At 41.4% G+C, this 22,432-nt stretch overlaps 1 protein-coding gene, 1 long non-coding RNA gene and 1 pseudogene across 2 annotated transcripts in view; 1 reads left to right on the top strand and 2 right to left on the bottom strand.

The window, feature by feature from the left end:
- Nucleotides 1-22,432, bottom strand: part of LOC148358872 (uncharacterized) — a 288,823-nt gene that overhangs the window by 99,984 nt on the left and 166,407 nt on the right. The window lies entirely within an intron of this gene.
- On the bottom strand, nucleotides 253-21,362 carry tsr1 (TSR1 ribosome maturation factor). Its single transcript, XM_088346247.1, has 15 exons — nucleotides 21,193-21,362; nucleotides 20,954-21,057; nucleotides 19,040-19,268; nucleotides 17,614-17,748; nucleotides 17,068-17,525; nucleotides 15,820-15,964; nucleotides 13,675-13,850; nucleotides 8,406-8,620; nucleotides 7,061-7,220; nucleotides 3,999-4,109; nucleotides 3,792-3,921; nucleotides 3,605-3,721; nucleotides 2,042-2,182; nucleotides 1,390-1,464; nucleotides 253-486 (listed from the first exon to the last, which is right to left on the bottom strand). Exons 1-15 carry the CDS (start codon nucleotides 21,308-21,310, stop codon nucleotides 308-310), a joined length of 2,493 nt encoding a protein of 830 aa, XP_088202373.1. The 5' UTR covers nucleotides 21,311-21,362; the 3' UTR covers nucleotides 253-307.
- LOC148358881 (5.8S ribosomal RNA) lies at nucleotides 14,633-14,822 on the top strand (annotated as a pseudogene).

Below are 22,432 nucleotides of genomic sequence, written 5' to 3'. Positions count from 1 at the left end.
GTAAACCTACCCAACCCTGTACATAGCAAATTATACTACTAAAACGTTATGCCGCGAACCGGATAACAATTAAGATTTATACATTGCTGCCCTCTAGTGGCTAAAAGCCCATGTCCCATCAACAATAGAGACGCAACCTCTTCCATTTGACATCGACCTGAAATATAAGGACAAAAATCTTTACCTATACAATAATGAAATTACCTTTTTCGAAAAATATACCGTTTCCCACTCAATCATAAACACCCAAAATAGATATTCGTACTTGTATTTATTCACTCCTAGCGATGCATTATTTTTTCTTACACTACTCCATATCCACGGCTTGCAGGTCAACCGTCGACTCTCTTTTATACCAGGGCAGGGGCGAAGGCACGTAGGGGTCGTACGTCCAACGGGGGTAAACCCTCTTGTACAAGTTCATCAGCACGGTGTCTTGAGAGCGCAACTGGCTATCGAACACGCACTTCATGTGACCATGTGTTCCTTGAGACAAAAACAGATTTTAAGAATATTTCCCCTCAGCGGGAAATCAGACGACAGTGGAACCTGGGTTTTCGAACGCCTCTCAGTTCGAACGAATCGGTGTCGGACCCAAAAATTTCGAGAAATTCTTGCTTCGCTGTTCGGTCTAAAAAAATCGGAGTTCGAACGCCGGTAATGCGTGAGTGCGCACGCTAGGGTCGATGCTGAGCGGCGTACGGGTGTTTTAGCTCCTTATTAGGCCTCCGAAGAAAGTCAGTGCAAGCAGCAAAGTTGCTACAGGTGAAAAAAGAAAAGTAGTGCGTACAACTATTGCATTTAAGAAAGAAATAATAGCAAAATATGAAGGAGGTGTGCGAGTGTCTGATCTTGCCTGAGCCTTCTGCTGACCACCACAAAGGTAAGAAATCCTATTCATAATTCTTTTATTTATCCTTTTTTTTAATTTACACGTTCATGTTAGCGAAATCTTTCATACGGAAGATTACGATAACGCGGACGTACGATTAGCCTGGGTTAGCTTTAAGTTTACGTTAAACATTCAGTAAACATTCAGGGTGTTGGAATGGAGCCCAACTTTCAGGGTGTTGGAACGGAGCCCCCTTTCCAATGAATTGATCACCACTTTTTGTGGAGACCCGGGTGCTAAAACGACCTGATTTTTTTTAGTTGTACACGTTCATGTTAGCGTAATCTTTCGTACGGAAGATTACGCGAACATACGATTAGCTTGGGTTAGCTTCATGTTTACGTTCATGATAAACATTCAGGGTGTTGGAACGGATTAAAACGATTTACATTATTTCGAATGGGAAAAATGATTTCGGTGATCGAACAAAAGGGTTTTCGAACAAGGTTCTGGAACGGATTATGGTCGAGAACAGAGGTTCCACTGCATTTCCTTACCCAAAGCCTCCTTGATGTGGCCCCTACGACCCCATTTGGTTCTCAGTTCCACCGGTTTGAACCACATGATGTCATCTAGGCAAGGCAAATTTATTTGTATAGCACAATTCATACACAAGGCCATTCAAAGTGCTTAACAGAAATGGCAGACAGGTTAAAAACACACAATAAGACATTGAAAATTTAAAATTTGGTTTATATATATATATATATATATATATATATATATATATATACATATATATATATATACACCACAGCCATATCCCCCTAGTGGGAGGTGGCTAGAGTCATTTCTGACTCTTTTGGGAGATTGATTTTGAGGAGGGGATTCCCAGCCCCCTCGCTCAACCCAACTGAGGTGATGGGAGTCATTAGGTGACCAAACCCCCCAATTCCAACCCCTAATCCTGAACGCCAAGCAGGGAGGCAACAGGTACCAATGTTTTAAGTCTTAGGTATGCATTAAAACCACAGATAAAACATAGTAAAATCAATGAGTTAAAATAAGGTAAAAGTAAAGAGTGCGGATAGAACCCTTTCAGTTGTATGCACAGTTGAGCAGAGCTGTTTTCAAACCAATGTGGAGAGAAAAACGGGGATTCCTATTGGATCCATTAAAGAGGAAATGTGTAAAGTGAAAAAGACTCACCCCTGTTGAAGAACATGTAACGCACGACTGCAGAGCGACGGTTTATTTTGAAAGGGTGTCCGCTCAGCACGATGCGCTTGAGCATGATGCGTTGAGGGTCACAGCTGAGCAGGCTGCCCGTTGCCACCAGGTCCTGCACGCCTATACGCACACAAGTCGGGGGGGAAAAATATTAAAATAGTAAACTATGATTTTAGGCAGTTCCACTATATACAATAGACAAATAGAATTCTGTTTCCATTGTATTTATTTGCGATGTTCTTTCTTACAAAAAAAGAAAAAAAACAATTGCTCCCTTCTCAAAGTTTCTTCATTTGCCTGTTGCAGCAGCTCCCCTGTTATCTCTCACTTTTTGTGATTTATTGTTTTATTGTCCACTTCTATCTCTGGTGTTTTTCTTCCCGTTTTGACAACTACACTATGGATTACTTTCTATCCTATGGACATGGGTTTTAGTGCACAAAAATGCGTTTATTCGAGGAATCAACTCCTTGCCCTGAAGAATTCTCGTGCCGGCGTGATGAAGGGCCTATCGTGGAAGAAGTTATAAGTCTTCGGTACCATCCGTAATCATGGTTAATATGAACTCACTACCAAATACAACCAACGAGTGCTGGTGGAAAACATCGAAGCGCACAGGGAGCGCAGTTGCTGCGTTTTGCGGAAACGTGGCTCACGTTTAGCATTCCGGACGCTAACGTGTAGCCACCCGGAGCTATCCGGCTTCAGCGCCGCTATACAGAGACACGAAAGCCAGCGGGAACCAGAGAGGAGGCGGACTTGCTAACACGAAGTGGTGTATCCCTGGACACAAAGAAAAGATTTACCATCTGAAGCAGGGATGTCGAACTTTTGAACTAGCGTGTGACGTCATCCATTCCGCGACAAGCCCCCCTAGGGCATCATGTTAAGGGTAGACTGCTGGAAGTGAGAATTTCCCTACACGGATGAATAAAGTATCTATCTATCTATCTATTTTCCTCAGGTTTTAGATCAGGGTTGGTGTCATAATAGTTTGTAGTTTGCACTAATCTGTGGTCTGTGCAGCCCTATGAGAATCTTTGTGATTAAGGGCGTCACAAATAAACATAACTTGACTTAAACTTTAACAGATATTTCGTGGTAGTGTGAGATCCGACAAGTGTTTTTTTCCCCCGCTGCGTTGATTAAGTTGTTATTTTACTGGTTTCCAGCCATCTCCGGAAAGTGGACACCCTGAATTGGTTGCCAGCCAATCGCAGGGCACACGGGGACAACTCACTCGCTCAGTCACACCTAGGGACCATCTGGACCGGCCGATTCTATTCTATTCTATTTTAAGTCAACTATTTTACACAAAAACATGTATTTTAGAGAGAAATGAGGCAACTTTTTGACATTTGTTTTGATTGCATATAATGTCACTCGTTAAAATGTTGAGAGGATATACGTTCCACGCTTGTCATTTCACAGAACCAAGATTCTTAGAACATCATTTTATAAAGTTACAGTACTACAAGCAAGCAGCAGAGGGTGCCACAATGTTTCATTGATGTTAAAAGTAGCAAAATCCCTTGATCTCACCATCATCTCTTTGTTTGAAGAGCAGAACTCCAGTTGGGGGGAACGTGATGGGAGCATACACAGACACCACAACGGGGGTGTCCGGTCTGAGGAAGCGCTCCACCTTGTGTTTGTCCGCTGCATGGACAAGTAATATATATATCCTTAGTCGTTAAAATATAAGGAGACCCCCCCCCCCTTGTCTTACCTGATGTATGCTGAGAGTAGATAGGGGAGGCCCTGAACCGCCGAAAACCGCAGTGGATCACCAGCTCCTCTTTGGACTTGAGAGGTTCCGTGTTACTAGGGTGCCTTACCAAAAGATGCATCACAGACATCTGAAAATCCAACAGAAAAAATAAATTACTTCTGCTGTAAAATGACCATTGGTTTGAGATTCAAAGCGTGGGCTTACCTTCTGCTCATGGGGAAGAAGCGAAACCAGAACGAGTGGCCGACCAGCCTGCACGCTCTCCATCACCGAAGGGGGCACGTCGATGACGTGGAGCGTGACGTACCAGCCAACCTGCAACAACGCCGACTATTTACTGGATTTACAGGGTTCTTACACTTTTTCACAAAGAGTCTCAAAGGGCTGCACAGACCTCGCACAGCAAGTGTTAAACGTCATTACGAGACGAAACATGAACATGAATTCAAGGCGGAGACATTAAAACGCGCAGTGTCCGGGTACGGCCAACAAACACAGACCCTGAAAACCTTTGTCACTGCTAAAAACACCACCACTGAAGCAAGCTATCACATTGCTCACTGCATAGCAAAGCACAGAAAACCATTTACTGAGGGCGAATATTTTAAAGAAGCGTGTGTGTGCGTGCCTTCTGATTTGCTACTGTTATTTCAAGTTTTGATATTTTCTGCAACAAGATATCATTGATGAATGGTATGGTAGCTGTCCATAGCACTCGTTTTTGTTTGGAGTTCATTGTTGATGAAGGATGGTTGATTCTGCTTAATTCTTGTGGCAAAAAGTTGAAGTCATAGATGGCTACAGGCCTTTCCACTTGTTATTCACATTCCTATTTTAGTTCATTGATGAACAAAAATGATGGAAGATAAATTGTTCAGTTATACCAGTGTTTTTCAACTAGTGGGGATAACTACTGTGCTAATTGACAGTAAACTGCACAACCCAGGGACACAAACAGAAAGCCGGAGCCACTTCTAAAGTCGGGGTCTCGTTGAAAGTAATCCAAGGAAACAAATATGTTTGTTGTATATTGTTGTATATTTCCAAAGTTAAGGGTGGGAAAACTATACATATCCACTATTGTCCGCTGCGACAACAGACAGATCAACCGGTAACTCAGCTTTACCACATTTCCCATCAGGCCGCATTTTCTCCGTCCCCTTGAAAATGTAATTTAGTAGTCAACCACTCGAAAATCATACTAGCTTTATTTAAAATTCCATTTAATTGATTATTGAAATGGAAATAAAAATAAAAATATTTTCCGAACAAGACACCCAGGCATTAAAAATAATGATTATGGGTTTTAAGTATCAGTTCCTGTTGGCCACATGGTCTATGCTTCGACTCATCTGGTTTGCTAAAAAGTAGATCATCATGTGTCATTTATAGAACCTTTAAACAAGGAACTTGAAGACTAACTTCCATTTAATATTTATTACTGATATTTACTTATTTATTTATATAATATTTATTTAATATTTGACTACTGATGTCGCTGTATTGTGTAGTGCAACTGAAAACGTGGGCTGCAGAGTACAGCGGAGAATACAAACTACGAATTACGATTTAGGACAAGAAATGAGAACTTGATGTAACCAAAGCATATATGTCAGGGGTCGGGAACCTATGGCTCGCGAGCCAGATATGGCTCTTTTGATGATAACATATGGCTCGCAAATCTGGCTCGCAGATTTGGGTTTAAAAAAAATTGTCGTTTGTTTAAAAGCATCCATCGATTTTCTGTTGATCATGTCTTGTGCAGAGTTGCAGTTGCACGAGCGATTGTCTATTTTAATTGGATGATAATACCCTATGTTGGCCGTTACTGGGGGGCACAGGTACACGCCCCCTTTTTCGTCCATTGGCACTTGGCCGTTGGTCATTAGCTCAAAGCTAACTCTTCGATGGAGAAGATGGCGAAACGAAAAAAGATGATGAATATCGTACATTTCAGGACGAATAGTCCGAAGAATTTGCCTTTGTGAACAGGTATGCCTAATTTGCAATGACAAAATGGCATCGATAAAACAGTCGTCACACGCCATGGCCCCTTTGCACGGTCTGCTTTTGCACAGCAATGTGCGCTGGTTGTCAAGAGGAAAGGTGCTCAGCCGTTTTAGGGCTTGTCTCAACGAAATACGGATTTTTCTTGAAACGAAAGGCAACGAGCATCCTGAGGTAGCGAAAACTGAGTGGCTCCTCAAGTTTTATTATCTCGTCGATATTACCGAACATCCAAACCGGCTCAACGTTAAAGTGCAAGGCATTGGAAATACAGTGTTATTCCTTCTACACGCTGTGTTTGCTTTTGAAAACAAGCTGGAGCTCTTCGTCAAGGATTTTGAAACAGGTCGCTTACTACATTTCGAAAAACAGAGTTTACAGAGGCATACACAACAAGTGAGCCCACTCAAAACATCTCCACCAGCTAGCTGGCTTCACATCCGGTCTCCTTCAGTCGTTCAAAGCGCGCTTTGGAGAATTTCGTGAGCACTGTGGTCTTATTAAGTTCACCACCCATCCAAACTGAACACAGCCGACCTGACTTGCATTCATGATGTCTCACTGGTAGATTTTGAAGCAGAAGTGGCTGGCCTGAAGGCCTCAGAGATGAGGATGAGCAAGTTCAAATCACTGAATGAAGAATTGGAAAGAATTGCACGACAGAAAGCGGAGTTGGCGAGCAAGCACATGAGGATAGAACTGGACAAACTTCAATCCAAAGACGAGCGGATTCTCAAAGCTTGGAACGCGCTTCCAGTCACATACCACACACTGAGGCGTGTGAGTATTGGTGTATTGACAATGTTTGGATCGACGTATTCATGTGAGCAGTCATTTTCACATCTCAAAAACATCAAGTCCAACCTACGATCGCATTTAACGGATGAAGGCCTCAATGCCTGCATGAAGCTTAAACTCACCAAGTACCAACCAGACTACAAAACCATCAGCAAATCCATGCAGCACCAGAAGACGCATTAATGGTGAGTATTATAACATCATTATTTAAAATAATAAATTAAGACGCTTGTTATGCTCACATTTAATTGAATTCAGTCTTAAAATATATTATATGGCTCTCACTGAAACACATTTTCAAAAATTGTGCTTTTATGGCTCTCTGAGTCAAAAAGGTTCCCGACCCCTGATATATGTAAACAGCTATATGTGCACCTTTATACTGTAAAACTCAATTTAAATTCACGGATCAGTATAAAAAGAACCGTGACTGCATATGAAATTAATATGAAACCCTTTACCATGGCGCCTTCCTCCTCTTCTGCAGCTTCAGCCAGGATGCGACGACGGGTGCGGTCGAAGCTCTGGAACTGGAAGATGCGGGAATAGTTGTGGGGCAAGTTCTCCATCGGATCCCAAGGGGATGAACGGAAACTTTTGAGACCCCTGAAGCGCTGAAACCTGGAAGTAAGGGGACAGCATTGCTAAAGTGATGAAACAGTTAAAAAGACTGTCTCTATAACCTAGCATAAAAGAAATATCGCAATTCAGTGGAACCTCGGTTCTCGACCATAATCCGTTCCAGAACCCTGTTCGAAAACCGATTTGTTCGATCACCGAAATCATTTATCCCATTAAAAATAATGGGAATCGTTTTAATCCGTTCCAACACCCTGAATGTTTACCAAAAACGTAAACATCAAGCTAACCCAGGCTAATCGTACGTTCGCGTTATCGTAATCTTCCGCACGAAAGATTACGCTAACATGAACGTGTAAAAATTAAAAAAATCAGGTCGTTTACAAGTCATTTAGCACCCGGGTCTCCACAATAAGTGGTGAGCGGTTCATTGGAAAGGGGGCTCCGTTCCAACACCCTCAATGTTGGGCTCCGTTCCAACACCCTGAATGTTTACCTGAATGTTTACCGTAAACATAATGCTAATCGTACGTTCGCGTTAACGTAATCTTCCGAACGAAAAATTACGCTAACATGAACGTGTAAAAACAAAAAAAGGATAAAGAAAAGAATTATGAATAAGATTTCTTACCTTTGTGGTGGTCAGCAGAAGGCGCAGGTGGACGGTGGGGAAAGAAAAATCATCAAAAGTTTTTCAACCTCATCCAAAACTTGCGGCCGTTGCTTGCTTATAGCACTCACTCCCTTGGCCACATCACTCGATTTCAGAGCCTCCATATCCTTTACTATTATCATGATCGCAGATTAAGCCCTGCTGTATTCCCTAGCAAGATCGGAAACTCGCACACCTCCTTCATATTTGGCTATTATTTCTTTCTTAAAGGCAATAGTTGTACGAACAACTTTTCTTTTTTTCACCTGTAGCAACTTTGCTGCTTGCACCGACTTTCTTCAGAGGCATAATTAGGGGCTAAAACACGCGTACGCCGCTCAGCATCGCACCCTAGCGTATGTACTCACGCAATACCGGCGTTCGAACTCCAATTTTTTGACAGAACAGCGAAGCAAGAATTTCTCGAAATTTTTGGTCGGACTCAGATTCGTTCAAACAGGGAGGCGTTCGAAAACCGAGGTTCCTTTGTATTCTAAATTTCCAGGACAAGAAAACCCAGATTTCCATACCCTTTTTGAATACTTGAAAGCAAACGACTCGGCATGAGAACCAACCTGATCTTGGCCGCTACGTCAATGGGTGTATCCACCTCATCGGGGAACATCTCATTGGCTCGCGCCTCTCTGTATCGCTGGAGACCTTCTTCTTCTGCCGCCTCATCCATGTTTTCATCATAGCGCTGGTCATCTCCCACCCGTTCTGTTGCGCATATTTCTTCCTCTTCTTCTTCGTCCTCGTCGTCTTCTGAGGGGAGATCTGAACCCGCGTCCTGGCAAAAGATTACATTTTGTGCAAGAAGGTTAAAAACGGGACTGAACGTTATGTTTATTTGTGATTACAAGGAGTCTCAAAGGGCTACACAGACCACAGACTATCATTGCATCATCCCCTGATATAAAACCTACATGAGGGCAAGGGAAAAACTCAAAAACCTCAGCACGGGGTTAAATGAAAAAACCTTGAGAAGGGCCCGGCACCTGAGGTCATCCCCCTTCCAGGATGACCAGGCTGCAATAGATGTTGCAATAACAAATAATACACATATATTGTCAACATGAAATATAAGTCATTCGTAAGTTAACAGTTAATTACCGTATTTATTAGCATAAAACGCGCCTTCAGCTCAAAGTCTAGGTGCGTGTTATCAGGGTTGAGTAGGGTTACTTTAACTGGATTACTTTCAATTACTTTTGGATTACTCCAATACCAAATATGCTAAAAAAAGACAAAAGAAACTAAATATGAATAAAATGATGACTGATAACACGTGGTAAGCTTTCTCTCCTGGCTTTGATCTCCGGCAAAACGAACATAGAATGCGACAGAAACAAAATGAAAATAAATCCTAACTGTTTGTCAACGTCATTTTTGCCGTTCCATGTATTCCGTTACTCCCCAAGCCTGCACAAAATGTAGTCATTTTATTCATATTTAGTTTCTTTTATGAGCATATTTGGTATTGGAGTAATCCAAAAGTCATTGAAAGTAATCAAGTTAAAGTAACCCTACCCAACCCTGCGTGTTATACACAAAACATTTGGTAGTATATCATGGAACTTGTGCCATGTTTGAAAAAATATTTCTGACCAGGATCGCAAAACATTGGATGCAACAGGAATCGAACTTGGATCTTTACCGTTAGACCAGGGGTTGGCCACCCATCATGTGAAAAGATCCATACTGGACCCAAAAAATAAAAAAATAAAAACAAGTATGGAGCCGCACTAAAATAAAGGTTTTATAAAGAAGGCAACACATACCGTGTATGTTTTTACTGTATATATTTATACTCATTGGAAAACGTTTAGAATTTTTATGTCATGTTTGTCCTACAGAAACCATATCAAGACAAGTCACATTTATTAATATGGTCCTTAATCACAAAATATCTCAGGACCGCACAGGTTTCAACTATATCATCCCCTGATCTCATCATATATTATATAAATATAAATATATTATTTATCATTATCAAACATTATTTGAAAAAGGCCAGGGAGCCACTAGAGTGGACAAGAGCCACATACGGCTCCAGAGCTACCAGTTGTGGACCGTGCACTAGACGCGCAGTGATATAGATGACATACAAAAAGGCAATCAATCTTACATCATTATATCACTATTTTTAGTCAGCCAGAGTTGAATGTTTGAAAATTAAGAAAACAGATAGTCGTACTGAGAGCCACAAATAAAAGCAGAGAAAAAAACAGCAAGGGAAATGAAATCCCTTTTTAAAATATATGATGTTGAATCAAAACTTTGAAGGACATTGAATAAATTGTCAATTCTATGATGGAATTGAGTTCTTAGTTTACTTTGTCAATAAATTATTCTAATTATGGCAGCACGTATTCAACTTTGTCCCTTAAAATGCTTGGTTTCACCTGATGAAAAGTGCAAGTTATACACAGATAAATACAGTAGTTACATTTTTTTGTTGCACATTTTTGCAGCTATTATGGTCATGACTAGCAATTTTAATTGCACGTGTTTTTGTAAAAGAGCAGCACAGCGGAGCAGTGTTTAGCGCGTCCGCGGCACAGTTCTGAGGTCATGAGATCAAACCTTCCTGTTTGGAGTTTGCATGTTCTCCCCGTGCATGCGTGGGTTTCCTCCGGGCACTCCTCCCACATTCAGGGATGTGATTTGACCAAAGTGAAATTATCTGAAAATTTGGCGGGGGTCTGGGGGCCGCGGGCACCCAGCTAGGTCCAGGGCAGTGCCCTGGTGGGGGGACAAGTGGGGCGAAGCCCCCCGGAGCTCATGGGTTTTTAAGTACTTTCAATGCACTCAGATGACAAAGAAATAGACAAAACAACAGCATAAATTTTCAATGTATTTTGATCTATCCCATATAAAATTACAGTTTAAGTCAACTCAAAATCAGTCACATTAAAAAACATTGGACTGCCTTTGCTTTTAAAAACTATCACTGAGAATATCATCATATCTAACTCATGTGATTACTAAGTTAACACATAAATCATGTTGAAGAGTTCAAATTTCATGAATAAATAATTGTATCATGACCAAATTAAAAGTAACTCATAATAGAACATACCACAAATGTCTTTGTTATACCAGAAGATGTTATCTATAAATGAAAGTACTGTAGTGGGTTGTACATAATTCACCCACGGAACCATTGTTTAGTTAGCGAGTTCCTAGGGGGACTCTTAATTCGGCCGGTTCTAGCCACTCTCGTGTTTGTTTTGTTATTGCCAGTTTAAATGTCATTAAAGCAGCTTTCGTTGGCAACTTTGTTTGACACTCCGCCTACGACTCCCGTCTCTGCTCGCTACATTGGATCACGTCGGGGCCACCCACATTTGTAGATAATTCCTTCTCTAACCAGTCCGATCGAAACTTGTTTTTTACGATCTTAGCAATTTCTTTAACTCGCGGAGCATCTTTGCGTTCGATCTCGGACATCTTTCTTTAAACACTCGGCAAAAACGTGTGAGAAATGAACAATGGCATACTCCTACGCCTTTATAACAAACGCGTTTATTGGTCAACACGCAGACTTCAACCAATCAAGTACGTTTCATTTCAGTTACGGAAACACTAAAATGGAATGCTGCTGTCGAGACGAAATCAGTTTTTTTTACCAAGTAAAGATTCGGAAATTTTAAAATTTTATTTTTGGAGATAAAAAAGCGGAATTCCGCGAATTAGCGGAAAAATCACATCCCTGCACATTCCAAAAACATGCGTTTCAGGTTAATTGGCTGGTCCAAATTGTATTTAGGTGTGAACGAACAAGTGAATTGTCCTGTAACTGGCTGGCAACCCGTTCAGGATGTCCCCTGCCCACTGCCTGAGGATAGCTGGGATGGGCTCCAGCACCCTCGCGATACTACTGAGGATAAGTGGTGCAGATAATGGATGTTTTTGTAAAGCTTTTTGAGATAAATACTGCTATTTGAAAGCACATTAAAAATAGAGTTGTGTAGTGTTGCGGTAATGAAAAAAAATCAAACCCAGGACACGGTCACAGATTTGGTCAGATATCTACACCACCCCCATCAAAAGAAGCTTTTGAAGAACCCAAATGCTACATATATTCCCATGTGTGAAGTGCAAGAGGCTTTTCTTAGACCCTAAAAAAAATGGGTGCAGTCTCGCCTCCTCTTGCCTGTTCCTCCTCATGGCCAGACAGGAAATGAGATATGTCCGTGCAGCAGGAAGGGGCTGCTCTTGGGACTCCTGATCCAAAGCACTATTGTTGTGGCGTTTTGCCGCAGACGCTTGGAACAACAAACTAGCAACACCTCGGCGGTGCAATGTGCAGTTTTGTGTCACGTACACACAGAAACAAGCAGGGTTGGGTAGGGTTACTTTAACTTGATTACTTTCAATGACTTTTGGATGACTCCAATACCAAATATGCTCATAAAAGACAAAAGAAACTAAATATGAATAAAATGACTAAATTTTGTGCAGGAATAGTTGGAACGGCAAAAATGATGTTGGCAAGCTGTTTGGATTTATTTTCATTTTGTTTCTGTCGCATTTTATGTTCGTTTTGCCGGAGATCAAAGAGATCAAAGCCAGGAGAGAAAGCTTACCACGTGTTGTGAGTGATCATTTTATTCATATATACCGTAAATTACGGACTATAGAGCGCACCTGATTATAAGCCTCACCCACGCCCTTTTGAGTGATTTGACACCTTTTTACTTATACAAGCCGCACCCATGTATAAGCCGCGGGCGCCTGCTGTAAAACTTGCTACTCAGTTGCAAGTTTAACCCTGGCCAAGCTGTAAGCTCCACAATTGTAACTTCATGGATAGTACACAAATCCAGAACTACAGTTGACATCATAAATAGGAAATGATACCCGTAATTAAGGTATGATGCAGACTTGTACAGTCGGGTCCCGTTGAAAGTAATCCAAGGAAACAGAATGTATATTTCCAAAGTTAAGGGTGGGAAAACTACATATCCACTATTGTCCGCTGCGACAACAGACAGATCAACTGGTAACTCAGCTTTACCACATTTCCCATCAGCCCGTGTTTGCTCCGCCCCTTATTTTTGATTCGTCCGTAGAACACATAGCAGAATAAATCTCTAAAATAAATACATTACAAAAATAAACGGTCGCAAATACATATTATACGTGGTTACACATATTTATGAAGAAAGACGGTACACCGGGAGAGTTTTCAAAGCTTTAATAATAATAATATAACTTTCATCCCAAACCGTGCCTTTGAAAGGTACCAACACGCTAGTAGGATCACGCTCGCAATGTATCAAACATACTTGTGAAGAAAAAGCTTCCCGTAAACGTGAAATTCACGGTAGATCATCTTCAACTTCCTTCTCATAACTATCGCCATCAAGGGCATCTTCCTCAGTATCGGAACGTACTTTAACTTTACAGAAAATATATGCTAAAACTTAGAGATTGAAGTCTTTCTTGGCGCACATATTCTACTGGTCTTAATCTTACCTTTTAAACTCCTGTGCCGCTGGTGGCCATTAGAAAAATTCCATAAATTAGCCGCTTCACCGAATAAGCCGCAGGGCTGAACATTTGGGAAAAAAGTAGCGGTATAGTCCGGAATTTACGGTAGTTTTTTTTGTCTTTTATTAGCATATTTGGTATTGGAGTAATCCAAAAGTAATTGAAAGAAATCAAGTTAAAGTAACCCTACCCAACTCTGGAAGCAAGCTAACCACTTAAAAAGTTGTTTCGCATTGTTGAATTAACTAACCAAAGCAGCCTTTACTTGAAAAAACAAATTGAAAAATGGGGAGAAGGGCGAATCTTTGATGGCATTAATATAAGCGCACGAGTTAATATTTTTACCTGTGAGTCGTCATCATTTCCCTCATGACCTTCGTCCATCATGTCGTCATCGTGATCGTCATCATCGCTGCTTTCTTCGCCTGACTCCCCGTTTTCTTCATCGTCCACAATCCACGCAGCCTGATAGTCAGATGTTCCTTTTGGTACTTTCATCACATGTTTCTTCTTGCTGGCCTCTAAAAGACAGATTACCAGTACATTTGGTTTTTATTTATCGTAAAACACATCATACAGTGTATGAATTATTTAAGATATTTTCCAGAAATTTCAGGTTATCAAACACTGACGCAGAATCTCCAGACCAAATTGTCAGGTGGCATACAAATTAAATTACATAAAATGACTAATGATTGATTGATGTTTGTGTTAGTTTCTCGAGTGGGTGGTTTCTGGAAAAACAGACTGAAATAACACAAAATACGTGTTTACAACTGCTTAAATGTACAGTGGGACCCTGCTACTTCGCGGTTCGACATTCGCGGCTTCCGAGCTTCACGGTCCGTAATGGTTTAAAAATATATTTTTTTTTTTAAGGGTCGTCGCTACTTTGCAGATTTTCACTTTTTGCAGGAATCCCCTGCGGCCGACGACCCTAGCACGGCGCGCCGTTCTCATTTCCCGGCGCGCGGTTTCGGTGCGGCTTCCGCTTCACCACCCCCCCCTAACCCCAGAGGTCCCCCCAGCTACCCCTTTCCCCCCGCGGCCGCCGTCGAGGGCCGTGTAGCGCCATGTAGAGCCATCGTGGCCCGGGCGGGAGACGCCGGCCTCCGCGCCGAGCGCCCGACCCGCTCGGCTTGTCACGGTGTTGTGCGTATCGCGCCCGAAAGTACCCGCGCCGCAGGTTAGGGGCTCGCTCGCGGGAGCGACCGAACAGCACCCGCGGTGCGGCGCAAGTATAAACCCTGTCGTGAATTTGTCTCAGATCGTCCCGGGCGGACGTAAAATCGCCCAGCTGTACGACTCTTAGCGGTGGATCACTAGGCTCGTGCGTCGATGAAGAACGCAGCTAGCTGCGAGAACTAATGCGATTTGCAGCTGCGATTGGCTGGAGATGGCTGGGATGGGCTCCAGCCCCTCCGGACCGTAATAAGGATAAGCGGTGCAGATAATGAGATGAGATTTTTTATTATTTTTTTTTTTAAGGGGCGTCGCTACTTCGCAGATTTTCACTTTTAGCGGGTGGTTTTGTTCCCTATTAACCGTGTCTAAAAAAAATAATAATTAAAAAAAAGTTGTTTTTTTTTGGGAAGGTGCGCCGCTACTTTGCGGATTTTCACTTATCGCGGGTGGTTTTGGTCCCCATTAACCGCGATAACCGAGGTCTCACTGTAGTTAGATAGCTCTGGTGTTAGCTAGTAGCATGGAAGCAGAAGGACACAAACTTTCGTGAAATTGTGTCATTGGTAAAAACTTGTCAGAACTCCCGATTGAAAAGTGTCCACTATCTCCTTCCTTCTGAGGTGCAAAATGAAAATTAAAAAGCGCCAAACCATCCCTGAGTCAAAGCCAGCTTCACATGGCTTGTCTCACAAAATCGTTGTTTCAGAAGCCTTGTATTGGTTTTATTATTTCGGCTGTAAAGTTTTGGGTATAAAATATTCAGAGCTTCTCTGATTATGAAGGTCACTTTCAATATCAAAATTGAGCAATCCGATTGTGCAGTAGTTTTTTGGGTGGACACAGACTTAAGTCTCCAGATGTACATACCAGGGGTAGTCCTAGATACTTTATTTATCCCTGTCAGGAAATTCACACTTCCAGCAGTATCCTTGGGTTGAAGGATAAAATAATAAAATAAAGATAAAGAATACAAAAATACCCAATATAACATTATATTATAGAGTATTTAAATAGTGCTACGGAAAACACACACTGTAATAAAAATAGGGTAATACGCAAATGTGGAGGTGGGGTTTTTTGTGGGCTTTTACTCCCCCAGGTGGAGTTAAAGAGCCTCATGGCAAGAGGAAGAAATGATCTCCTCAGTCTGTCCTTGGAACAAGACCGTGACAGCAGTACGTCGCTGAAGCTGCCCTTCTGTTTGGAGATGATGCTGTGTAGTGGATGTAATGATTTGTCCATGATTGACAGCAGCTTAGACCTTCCTCACCAGTTTATTAAGACGAGAGGCATCCTATGATTTACCTTCAGCTTCAAGCAGCTCTGATTCTGTGGGCCACGTCTGCTCTCCATCCATGGGGTCCACCTCAGCTTCCGTCTGCAGGCTTTCTCTACAAGAAGGGTCTGCTTTCATCAGCACCCGCACAGGGCCTTTTTCCTGGGCACCATCCTTCAAAGGGAAACAAAAAAAACAATTACCGTAAATTCCGGATATAAGCCGCTACTTTTTTCCCAAACTTTCAACCCTGCGGCTTATTCAGTGATGCGGCCAATTTATGTAATTTTTCTAACAGCCGCCAGCGGCGCTCGAGTTCAAGGCAGCTTCCAAGCTAAATGCAATCGAGCAGTCCGATAAAGAAGGAAACAGAGTTACTGCACGCAAACATTACCTTGCGAGCGTGTTGCTAGTGTGTTTTTGGGAGCGTGGGACGTCGTCTATATGGCAAAGTCTCTTGCCCATACTGGGGAGGACGACTTTGATGACGTTAGTTATAAGGAGGAAGATGAGGACGGTTTACCGTGGTTTTTGCAAGTGTGGTGTGTTTTTTTTAACAGTCCGGTTTACTGCGTTGCGAGCGTGTGGCTAGTAGCGTTTTGCTACCCTTCACAGGCACGGTTTGGGATGAAAGTTATAATATTATTATTATTAAAGCTTTGAAAACGCTCCCGGTGTATCGTCTTTCTTTGTAAATTGTGTAACCATGTATAATATGTATTTGCAACTGTATATTTTTGTAATGTATTTATTTGGATTTATTTTGGACACTTATTCTGATAAGTCTTGCACTGACCAATTAAAAAGAAGGGGTGTAACAGACGCGGGGGATGACGGGAGGTGGGGACCGGTAAAGGTGAGTGTTTGTGGACACGGCAGACAATAGTGGATATATATTTTTCCCACCCGTACCTTTTGAAATATACACTTTTTTCCTTGGATTACTTTTAGCGGGACTTGGACTCTGCAAGTCTGCAACCAATGTTAAATACCGGTGTAATTTTCTGTTATTCTGCTGGCTGTGGTTTTTGGACGGTGTACTTTATGTTCAGTAAAAATCGCGGGACTCAAAGTAGGGTTTGGGTTAATTTTGTGATTATGTTACATGTTTGAATGTGGGCGCATGCGGCTAATATACAGGTGCGGCTTGTGTAAATACAAAAGCTATCCTCCTAAAATGTGGTGGGTGCGGCTTATAATCAGGTGCGTTACAGTCCGGAATTTACGGTATGTAAATCCCACCAAGGCCAGAAGTCAGAATGAAACCAAAATCTTACCATCATGTCAACATCCCCACCCTTGCCAGATTTGGCATGTTGAGGTGCATTTGTGTTCAAGGGGAGTGGGTCCATCGGAGCGTCTATCTGACTCAGTTGAAAATCTCCAAATCCACTGATATGCACTAGCCTATCCACTCGGAGGGGACGCCCACGGACGTACCCGGAAACACAGAGGGTACCCAGGCCAGTGGGGCCACCAGAAGTGTCTTGGCCAGAAGTGGCATTCGGCGTAAAAGTAACGTGTTGGGCCACAAGATGAGAGCGTCTGGACCGGAAGCCAAGTTTTCTTTGCCTATGGGTGCCCAAGTGTCGCAGCAGCATGGTAACATCCTGCTCGGTGTCCAGAGTGAAAATTCTGTCCGTGGGGAAGCGGTTTTCAGTGACTCTGGACAGCGCTCGTCGGGAATCCACCTTCTTCTTTACAGGGAGGTCAGACACACCCTGGCATACAAGAGCTACCGATGGGTAGGTGTTTTTTTGAAAATCAGATTTGCATTAGAAATGAGGAAACAAAATTAAACAGGTGGCTAGGGTTAAACTTACCATAGCTGGGGAGTCCCTGGGCGAATAAACAAGAGAGACAGTGGTCTCCATAGCTGTCCCAACCTTCAACAGGATCCAGCACAAATAGAAGGGTATCTGCTGTTTTTGCTACGTCAAGCAGTGAATGCATGTCATCTGGACCAGAGGGAAAAAAACAGCTTCAAATATTTGGGTTGCACGCAGGTTTTAAAATCTTAGATTGATGGATTTAAACTGTAAATATGTTATTCTACTGTTGCATTATCTTCTTTGCATACTGTGTGCCTTTCTTGCTTGTGTTTGAAGAAGGAGGAAACAAGATGTTCACTAAACAGTCGACACCTAGCTGCGGCCAGATAAGGGAGCTGAATGTGACACTCAACTCCTCTCTGACCTCAGGCTCGCCTAGTTTCGTTTACTATAGAATATGCTTACCATAACATGTTGTTGTGTAAACAGGTCTCAACTGTTTATTTTGTCACCCCCCCTCCCTTTAGCAGAAGAGACCTTATGTAAACTAGGGCGTTCCGAACACAATAAAAAGGCAAGGAGAAGGAGACTTTTTTAGAGTGTCCAGTAGACTGTAATAGGCAGACTATGGTCATTTCTCCTTGTAAGTAAGAAAAGTAATATTCACGTTCTCTGTGTCTTTTTTGTATACAGGTTTAGTTAACATCTGTTGGGTTAAACCTGACATAGATCCACCAAATTTTGGTCGGAAGAATATTCAAAATTAAATTTGCTAATCACTCTGATCCATAGGATTTGTAATTCATTAGAATTAGAAATGTCTGTATTAGATAAAAATGTACTTAACATTGTTTAGAATGGTATTTGCAATCTAGAGTAAACACGTAATAAAGACTTAAAAGAGAAAAGGTTGGGGGGGAAAAGTCAGGAAAAATTGGCAAAAATCTCGTAGAACTTCAAGTGACGGGAGACTATTTTTAAAAGTATAGATTTGAAAATAAGGCAAAGAAATGTTGTGTTTTGTTTTGATTGAAGAAAAAAAAGAAGAACCAAATCAAACAGATAAAAAGAATCAAATATTGTGTCTGTTGATTAATTTGTGGTAGCTGGACAGGAAAATAAAAAGGAAAAAATTAGGGGGAAATTTCACTTAATTTTTTTGTTTAATTTAAAAATATATTTTGTGGTTCTTTAGGATGATAAAAAATTGTATTATTTTTTTTAATTAAGCTATCGAGCGCAATGAGACAGGAAAAAATGTATATACTTGTCAAATTTATGCTCCTTTTAAATGTTATTGCTGAAATTAGTTTTTTTTTCTAGTTTTTAGTTTTGAACAACGTATGAAATAAAACCATTTCGAAATAAATTTCCTAACTTTCCTCTTTTTAGCAGACATAAAAAAACCTGGAGAAAACCCAACGTGATTACACAGAGAACCTACAACTGTGGACACAAAAACACTAGCAGTACTTACCTGTGCTGATTCTTAGGAAGGTAAATCTTTGTTTAAAACGGGGCACAGCCAATCCAAAACTGTCACTGGCACCACTGACACACTTCTCCTGCTGTACAACGCCACCCGCACCCTCATTACGGAGCAGTTTGGTAGCAGCGCTGGCATCCACTCCGGCGTGAAGAGACACGACAGCTACCAGAATAGGAGGTCCATCCCTACTGCCCAAACGCCGTTTCTCTGTTAAGACCTATGAGGAAAGTACAGATAAAAATATAGAGGTGCAGGTACTCAGATACAGCCTATTTTTAAGCCTAACTGGGTGCATATCACAGACGCTGCCCGACCTACGATCGTTCGTAAGTGTAATTTGTTGGTAAGTTGCTTCAGTGCTATATTTTGTATGTTTAAGGTTTATATAAGTATGTTTAGGGCTTGTATAAGTAACCTATATTGTTTTTTACGAAAAAAATAAGCATTTCATAAAAAAATATGCTCTATAAAAGATAAACAAAGTTAAGTTAAACTTACTTTTGGAAGATGAGCTTCAACAGTTAGGCTCTTTCTTCAGTGGTAAAAAAGTGGCTGAAAAAAAGCGATCCAACTATTTTCTCAACCGCATCGAGCTTCCTTATTCCACTTTAATTTCAAAAGAAACGACTCCCCTCTTATATTCACCAACCATATTGAATGGATGCATGAGATATCTAACAATAAAAATGTCAAAGTTCTTAGCGTGTTGGAGATAGTGTAGCCGTAGGATGTGAGTAGTAGATGTTCAGTAGGGTGACGAGTGACGCGAGTGTCTGTGCGAGAGTTTAGTTTCTGAGAGAGTTCGGTGTGTTTACAATAAACGGGTGTTGACGGTTGTCGCGCTCCAAAGAGATCGTAAGTGTACGCCTTTATGAACAGGGAGAAATCCATTAGCCATACAAAACGACATGCAACATTGGTGGCAGCGGTGGGATTACCAACTGGTGAAGGAGAGATGTTAACACACGAACTAGGAAGAGGAAGCAGATTTGTTTTTACTTCTGGGTGGATGCTGGATGACCTCCCACAGCGCCACACGCCAGTAGCGGCGGAAAGAAGCACTACAGTAATGTCCTGTACCCACAAAAAGGAGCAATACAAATTCCAACTTACAGCAATGTCTGGATATTTTGTCAACACCTTAAAGGAAATGTTAATATCTACCGTTTTACGTAAGTCGAATGGTTGTAAGTAGGGGAGCGTCTGTAAATGTTTTTCCTCATGAGTGCAAAAATACGAATGTGAAATGACAAGGTAAATGGGAAAAAAAAGCCATGAATTTGGACCTCAGGGGTGAATGATCCAAAATGTGTTTCTTAAAGTATTAAAAAACGATGGATAAGAATACAAATGTATTATAATTGCAAACAAGATCATTGCATTTATATCTTACTTTATGTCAACGTGTGCTGATGCATATTTTATTCATTTTAGCACAGTGCTTCTGCTGAGGCATTGTTTTATATTGCACTATTTTACAGATGGACAACTAAGGCCAGCATTCAAGCACAACCTTGTAAATATTGCCTACTTATCTGAATATTACTCCCCATCCCTTTGTATCTCATTTTTACTGCATGCATGTCCTAGAGTGCGTTGTAAACAAAAGGCACTATGACAGTAAAGACCAATCTATTCCATTAATGTTGAACTGGATGTTCGTGGAATGGTTTGGTTCCTGAGAAGCAAACTATAGAAACTGGACATGACGAGATACAAAGGTAAAAAGAATGATTTTACACTTCCTGAGATCAGAGTTCTAGAATGTGTCTGCAGTGTGAAATTACAATACACGCAGGATATGAATGCACATAAATGTGTAAAGCAGAGTATCCTTGCATGCATATCTTGTGATGTAGGAACATGTGCTGCTGACGCTTAGTGATTAGCATGAGTAAATACCACATCTCTCTTGTTCTTGCGTAGTTGACTGGCTTTGTTCTTTCGGTCGATCTTCCGTAGCTCTCGCTTCTGTTTTTTAGTGAGGGATATCACAGAGACCCTCCCTGTGAGACAAAAGATCGTTTGAAAGGGTCCAACCAAGAACAATAACACTTTACTTATGACAACACGTGTTTGGTAAGCTAGCAACACACAATCTATAACGCGATCTCAAACATGTCATGTTATCAATAACTCACCTTTACTAGCCCTCTCAACTTCACCTTTCGTTCGATGCCGCCCACTTTTGTGTCCTTTGTTTTTCTGTTTATAGACGCCCGGCCTGTGGCTTTGCTGTTTTTCTCCTTGGGCAACCATTTTTCACCATGTGGATCGGGAGATTGAGTTTACTTCCGCATCAGTGACGTCACTACCATCAGACTGACGGGTTTCCGGGATTATTATCTGCTTCGAAATAAAAGCTCAAGTCACTCCTAAAAAATAAAAGCTTTGGACGAATATTTTGGGATTTCGTTGAGATCTTTACAATAACACACAGGGTTGGGTAGGGTAACTTTAACTTGATTACTTTCAATTACTTTTGGATGACTCCAATACCAAATATGCAAATAAAAGACAAAAGAAACTAAATATGAATACAATGATGACTCACAACACGTGGTAAGCTTTCTCTCCTGGCTTTGATTTATTTGATCTCTGGTAAAACTAACACAAAATGCAACAGAAACAAAATGAAAATAAATCCAAACAGCTTGCCGACATCATTTTCGCCGTTCCATGTATTCCGTTACTCCCCAAGCCTGCACAAAATGTAGTCATTTTATTCATATTTGGTTTCTTTTGTCTTTTATTAGCATATTTGGTATTGGAGTAATCCCAAAATAATTGAAAGTAATCAAGTTAAAGTAACCCTACCCAACCCTGATAACACACGTAGAAATTGTGATATCGAATGAATGAATGAATGAATGAAAGTATATTTTGAATATGGTAACAAAATGTGTTCTAACATTAAAAATGTTTCAAATCCAGAACAAATCTCATTAAATGTCCTCTAAACATGTTGTTCCTCAAAGGGACAGTGCCTAATATTTAAGGCCTTCTAGTGCTACAAAAAAGTAATTCAGTGACAAAAAAACTGGTGAGGAAAGCGGGCTCTGTTGTGGGCACAGAGCTTGACAGCCTGACAACTGTAGCTGAGAGACGGGCACTGAAAAAGCTGCGGTCAATCATGGACAATTCAGGACATCCAATACACAGCATCATCTCCAAACAGAAGACAGACTGCTGTCACAGTCTTGTTCCACGGGCAGACAGAGGAGATCAGTTCTTCCTGATGCCATGAGGCTCTTTAACTCCACCCGGGGGAGTAAAAGCCCACATTAAACCACACCCCACATTGCATATTACCCTATTTTTATTACAGTGTGTATTTTATGTAGCACTGTTTAAATACTCTATATCAACACGTTATATTGG

The sequence above is a fragment of the Urocampus carinirostris genome, chromosome 10 (assembly GCF_059441175.1).
Source record: "Urocampus carinirostris isolate Australia breed hairy pipefish chromosome 10, RoL_Ucar_1.0, whole genome shotgun sequence".
NCBI classification, from domain to species: domain Eukaryota; kingdom Metazoa; phylum Chordata; class Actinopteri; order Syngnathiformes; family Syngnathidae; genus Urocampus; species Urocampus carinirostris.
Note: the sequence above shows the minus strand (reverse complement) of the source record. Positions and strands in the feature narration are given on the sequence as shown.

Bases quoted from the DNA above. Each gene is read 5' to 3' on its own strand.
- tsr1 (XM_088346247.1), bottom strand. From the start codon at position 21,310: ATGGTTGCCCAAGGAGAAAAACAGCAAAGCCACAGGCCGGGCGTCTAT. The intron at 17,526-17,613 runs GTAAGTTTAACC...ACCCATCGGTAG, and splicing joins CCAGGGACTCCCCAGCTATG to CTCTTGTATGCCAGGGTGTG. The intron at 3,922-3,998 runs GTAAGCCCACGC...TTGGATTTTCAG, and splicing joins TTCTTCCCCATGAGCAGAAG to ATGTCTGTGATGCATCTTTT.